General features: G+C 37.9%; 1 protein-coding gene across 1 annotated transcript in view; it reads left to right on the forward strand.

Annotated features, from left to right (window-relative positions):
* Positions 1–6,033, forward strand: part of LOC106876492 (dolichyl pyrophosphate Man9GlcNAc2 alpha-1,3-glucosyltransferase) — a 33,524-nt gene that overhangs the window by 23,604 nt on the left and 3,887 nt on the right. The window contains exons 7-11 of the mRNA XM_014925055.2: positions 1,791–1,973; positions 3,053–3,188; positions 4,240–4,325; positions 5,028–5,112; positions 5,319–5,389. Of these exons, the coding sequence (XP_014780541.1) occupies positions 1,791–1,973; positions 3,053–3,188; positions 4,240–4,325; positions 5,028–5,112; positions 5,319–5,389 (561 nt within the window). The remainder of the gene's footprint in view (positions 1–1,790; positions 1,974–3,052; positions 3,189–4,239; positions 4,326–5,027; positions 5,113–5,318; positions 5,390–6,033) is intronic.

The following is a 6,033-nucleotide window of genomic DNA, read 5'->3' on the forward strand; positions in this document are numbered from 1 at the left end:
CTTGCACCGGGTACATCTTATAGAGTTACTACCTACTCCTTTTCTACATACTGAGCAGGGCCATCTACCTGAAGGGGTTTGTGTTTTATCTACCTTCCTACTTATTAGGATTTTGGCTAGGTTGACTCTAAGGCCCTTCAATTCTAGACCTTGCTTCCACACCTGAAACTTCTCCTCTAGTTCTGATAGTGACTCCGCAATTAGGGCAAGGTCATCAGCACAGAGGAGCTCCCAGGGGCAACCTGTCTTGAACTCCTCTGTGATTGCCTGGAGGACTATGATAAATAAGAGGGGGCTGAGAACGGAACCTTGGTGGACCCCTACCTCTACCCGGAATTCAAACAATATAAAATTTCACACACCCTATCTCTACAAACCAAACTACATCTCTTCCTCACATTTCTTCTTTTTCATGCACTACACTCATGCTTATCTGTGCTTCCCAATCCTGACTTCACTGCCCTGCTCACTGTATCATTGTTATCCTGTTGTCCTCCACCTCCTTTATATACTCACTACATTCTCCACCTCCAACACTCCTTGCATTCATGTGAAGTCCCTACTCCCTACTCATGCACCCTTGGCAATACTCTATTATCCCATTCATATTCTGATTCCCATACCTTGAGAGTATGCCCTGACACTTCACCATCTCTCTCCTGCTCTCTCTCTTGCACTCTCACCTTCTCACTCTCTTCTACTCTCTCTCATTCTTGATCACTCTCTCTCTCTCTCTCTCGCTTTCTTCTTCTGACTGGGTACCCATGTATCTCCCCTACAGCAACACACTGTTTCTGTTCTCATTCTTGATCTCTCTCTCTCTCTCTCTCTCTCCCACTCTCTCTTTGCCTTTCTCTGACTAGGTAACTATGTATCTCCTCTACAGCAAGGCACCTGTTTCTGTCCCTCTGTCACACTCTAACCTCTCATCACCTGGCATAAAACCACCTCTTCCAATGCCCCGCCTCTCAAAGAATCTTTGTCTTGCAAGTTGCTTGGTGATCCCAGCAGTCCACACTGTAAGGTGGTTGGTTTTAGGAATGGCATCCACCTGTAAAAACCATGCCAAGACAGACAGTGAAACTTGGTGCAGTCTTCTATCAAGCCATCCAACTGATGCCAACATGGAAAATGGACATTAAATGATGATGACTATGATAATACAGGTTTATCAATACTGTACTATTAAATTGGGAGGTCCAACAAACTAGTCTGGCTGCAGTAGGAATTTAAAATTCCTGTTCATAAATTAGTGCAGATTATAAAAGGTTTTGGACCATCAGTATCCAAACAGTGACTGTTCTACCTGTATATGTTTATGGATCATCTCCTAAGTATAAAGATCACAATTTTCATGTACCTTTCTCTCTCTCTCTCTCTCTCTCTCTCTCTCTCTCTCTCTCTCTCTCTCTTTCTTAGTAATTTAAGTCAAAGTTCTCACTCAATAAGTCTTAGGTTCACCTCACCACAAACAATTAGGTATTATTGAAATCCAGAAAATATATTGTCACCAACGTATTGCATTTTCTTCTTCCTTCCATCCTTTCTATCCATCTCTTTCATTTTATCTTTCTATCACTGAAATAGAGAAATATCCCTTAGTCTTGGTGTTCTCTTTTTATCTCTTTGAATTTCAATACATGAAAATTCTTTAAGAGAAGATATTTTTGAAATTGCCCATCTCACTGTATGCCACCACCACCATCACCACCACACTACCATCACCATCATCATGATATTAATTTATGTTGTTTTATTTCTTTATTTATAACTGCCTTAACATTATCCATGTACAACTGTGTCAGTCTTGGACTGGCCCTGTGGGGTATTTTGGCATTGGCACAAGATAAGGACGTTCTCGGCGCTGTTGCATTTATATTGGCTCTTTGCTATAAACAAATGGAACTTTACCATTCCTGGCCGTTCTTCTGCTACTTACTTGGCAAATGCATTTTCAACAAAAAAGAAAACAGGTAAAATTGTATTTCATATTTGATATATTTTGTTTGATAAGGGGAAATAATGCTGAGCTTCATTATATTTATAGTTATTGGCAAAGTGACAAGCTTGCAGGATTGTTAGCAGATCAAGAAAATGTTTAGCGACAGTTCTTCCATTTTGTTACATACTGTGTTCAAATCCTATCAATGTCAACTTTATTTTATCAACCCTGAAAGGATGAAAGGCAAAGTTAAATACTGGGGTTGATCTAATCAACTTCCAGTCCTTAAAAATTGCTGGCCTTGTGCCAAAATTAGAGGGAATTGTGATACCTCATTTTTAAAATTTTTTATTATTCTGAATTCCTTTCCTATTAATTTCAACATCCTGTTAACTATTTGCTTCCCAAAGTTTGTGGTTCCATCCAAAGCTAGAAATTATTATTATTATTAAGGGGTGAGCTGGCAGAATCATTAGCATGCCAGATGAAATACTTAGCGGCATTTTGTCTGTCTTTATGTTCTGAGTTCAAATTCTGCCCAGCTTGACTTTGCTTTTCATCCTTTTGGGGTCGATAAATTAAGTACCAGTGAAACACTGGAGTTGATGCAATCGACTGGTCCCCTCTCCCAAAACTTCAGGCCTTGTGCCTATGGTAGAAAGGATTATTATTATTAATATTAGGGTGATGGATTGACATGGTCGTTTGAACAAGTCTTGTATTTGTTCTGGCTTTTTGTATTCTGAGCTCAAATCCTGTTGAGATCAACTTTGCCTTTCATCCATCTGGGGGTGGGTGGGGGTCAATAAAATAAAGTGGCAGTCATATACTGGGGCTGATTTAATCCTCGTATAATAAGTAGTCGTAAGTGAAGAAGGAGATAAGAGAGACAAAAAAAAAAAATGAAAGAAGCAAGAACAAAGGAAACGTGAAGGAGGAAGAGAAAGAAGGAAATAAAATGAGGAATAAGAGATTAACTGTAATGTACTTGAGTGTATGTGTGTGTGTGTATTTTATATTGGTACAAAATAAAATTCAGAACTTATGTCATCAATATTGTATCATTAATGAATGATAAGGTCTATTTATGTTTTTCAATTCTCTTCCCAGGTTTCTAAAGTTGGTCCGGTTATCTGTAGCAGTACTCGGAACTTTTAGTCTCTGCTTCTTGCCGTTTTTCAAACAGAAAGGTAGCATCTTTCAAGTCTTGCACAGATTATTTCCTTTTGAAAGAGGTCTGTACGAGGTAAGAATCAGTTTGATTGAAATTTTATTTTTTAATTCTTCAGTTTGATTGATTTATAGTTCAATTTGTCCATTGAATTTAATTGTAGTAAAGGTAGAGAATCTAATTAATTTCTCATCTTCATTGATTTTGCATCCATTTTTTCCATGCTAGTATAGGTTAGACAAGACTTCAGGACATGTTATCTTAAAGGAGATGTCCTTGTCATTGACTCAAACCTGTTTCCAAGTAATGTGTGTATTTCCTTAGTTGTTTGCACAATGAACAGCTGAATGTCCAAACATGTTTTGATCGCAGACACAAAAATAGACATTGTGTGCACACACCATCACATTTGTGTGTATACATTCATAAATGGTCGGTGGAAAAAAAAGGAAGTTCTCCTCAGACCAGGGATCTGTGTTGATAGCTTGCAACATTGTAGATTCTGCTAAAGGCAGCAAGAGCCAGTTGTTGGTTTTAAATTGCATGAAAGATTAAGTCTGCCACCCAAAACAGGAACAAGTCCTCTGACAGTTTCTGTTCACTAAATTATACTGACATAGTTTTTGTCTACTTGTGGCTTTCATAGAAAATACTTGTCCAAGATGTTGCTTAGTGGTATTGAACTTTGAACCCTGTTGTTACAAAGAGAACTTCTTAACCTCACAGCCATGTTTGTGTCCTACACAGCATCATCATCAAGTTCCCTTAAATGATGCAGTGGGGTGCCACTGTAGATGCTTTTGCATTTGGCTGTCACTATTGGTCTCTGTTCTCTGTCATGCACAGCAGGGTCACAGTGTTGTGAACCATCCAGTTGTTGATGTTGTCAGACCGAGATTTTCTCTTTCTCTTTCCTCTTCCAACTGTGTGCTGCAGGATGGTTTTGGACAGGGAGTTGTGGTGACTATACCAAGCAAGCTTTCATCTTTTTACCTGCACAAGGAGCGATTCCTGTCTGCCAGCATGTTTGCTGATAAAGCTGTTTGTTTTGTGCTCTGCAATTCATATTAAAGACAAATTAATTGTATTTTTTATGTGTTATAAACCTTCTGTTTATCTTTTACAGGATAAAGTTGCTAATTTCTGGTGTTCAATCAGCATTTTTGTGAAGTTAAAAGATATGTTTCCTCAGAAATCTTTGATTTATCTATGGTAAGATGTTGTTTACTAATTTAATAGATTTTTTTCTCCTTATGAACATCATGAGCCTCACCATCAGGGTCCTTTCTGTATCACACACTATAGTCTTGTGCTGCAACTGCACTCTCTGCCAGACTATTTCCTGTCCTTGGCTAGTTGTTTGTTTCGAAAAGAACTTTCTGGAAATGTTCTGGCCATGTTCCAAAATTTGAAATTATTATTATTATCATTTTAAGGTGGCGAACTGACAGACCTATTAGCACACTGGGGAAAATGCTTAATGACATTTCATTCATCTTTAGTTCAAATTCTGTCATTCATCCTTTCAGGGTTGATAAATTAAGTACCAGTTGAGTATTGGGGTCAATGTAATTGACATCATCCTCCCCACAAATTTCAGGCTTTGTGCTTATAGTAGACAGGATTGTCATTATTAAGGCAGCACTCTGGCAGAATCATTAGCTCACTGGGCAAAATGCTTAGCAGTGTTTCATCTGTCTTTATGCTCTGAGTTCAAATTCTGCTGAGGTCAACTTTGTTTTCATCCTTTTGGGGTTGATAAAATAATTACCAGCTGAATACTGGAACTGATATAAGTGACTTACCCCTCCCTCAAATTCATTGACCTTGTGCCAAAATTTGAAACCATTATTATTATTATTATTATTATTATTATTTTAATTTTTATTATTATTATTATTATTATATTTTCAGCTTGTCAGTCACAGCAGTGTGTCTGTTACCAAGTGGGTTAAATCTGCTCAGCCGACCAGCCTTGTCCAGATTCAAACTGACACTGGTAAGTTTCATGTAAATTGTCCCCCAATTTGCTTTCTTGTTTTTCTTTTTTAGAAAAGTTTTTGCAACTTTGTACATTTGCATATCTTGGGTAGGTTTGATGCCTTGCATGACTCTTCGAGTAAGGGTCTTCAATTGTAGCCTTGAGTTGACCAATTTGGTAGACAGACACTGTTTGAATGCTGAAGCTTTTTTCTTTTTTCACAGGCTAGTTCTTCATTGATATTTTTCCTGTTTTCATATCAAGTTCATGAAAAATCTATCCTCTTAGTTGCTCTGTAAGTATTTGTCACTATATAATTTTCTAATGTATGTGTGTGTTGTGTTGTTTGATTGATTTTGACATGGCCAATATTGAACAAGAGTGACATAACCAGTTCAATCAATTCCATCATCATTAATATTTAACGCCTGTTTTCTATGCTGGCATGGGTTGGATGGCTTGACAGTAACTGGCAAGGCCAGGGGCTACACCAGTTTCCTTAGTCTGTTATGTTAAGGTTTCTACAGCTGGATGCCCTTCCTAAGGCCAACCATTCAACAGAATGTAATAGATGCTTTAACATGACACCAGCACTAGTGCCATGTAAAAAGCATATACATTCACCCAGAGTATATAATGGAGTCAAGTCAGAAAGATGAAAGTAAATTTTAGTTTTGTCTTTTTTTTTTTCTTTTTACTCATCTTTGGCAACTGAGTGGACTGGAAGAATGTGAAATGAAGTGGTTTGCTCTAGAACATAATGCAACACTCTAACCACTAAGCCATGCTCCTCCACTTTCATCTTCAATAAGTCAACCATACTTGTGTCACTAATAATGTTCTGTTTCATATCTCCTGATCTTGACAATAGTCATCCATCCATCCATCCATCCATCTCTCTCTCTCTCTCTCTCTCTCTCTCTCTCTCTCTCTCTCTCT

This window comes from Octopus bimaculoides, chromosome 7 (assembly GCF_001194135.2).
Source record: "Octopus bimaculoides isolate UCB-OBI-ISO-001 chromosome 7, ASM119413v2, whole genome shotgun sequence".
In the NCBI taxonomy this organism is placed as follows: domain Eukaryota; kingdom Metazoa; phylum Mollusca; class Cephalopoda; order Octopoda; family Octopodidae; genus Octopus; species Octopus bimaculoides.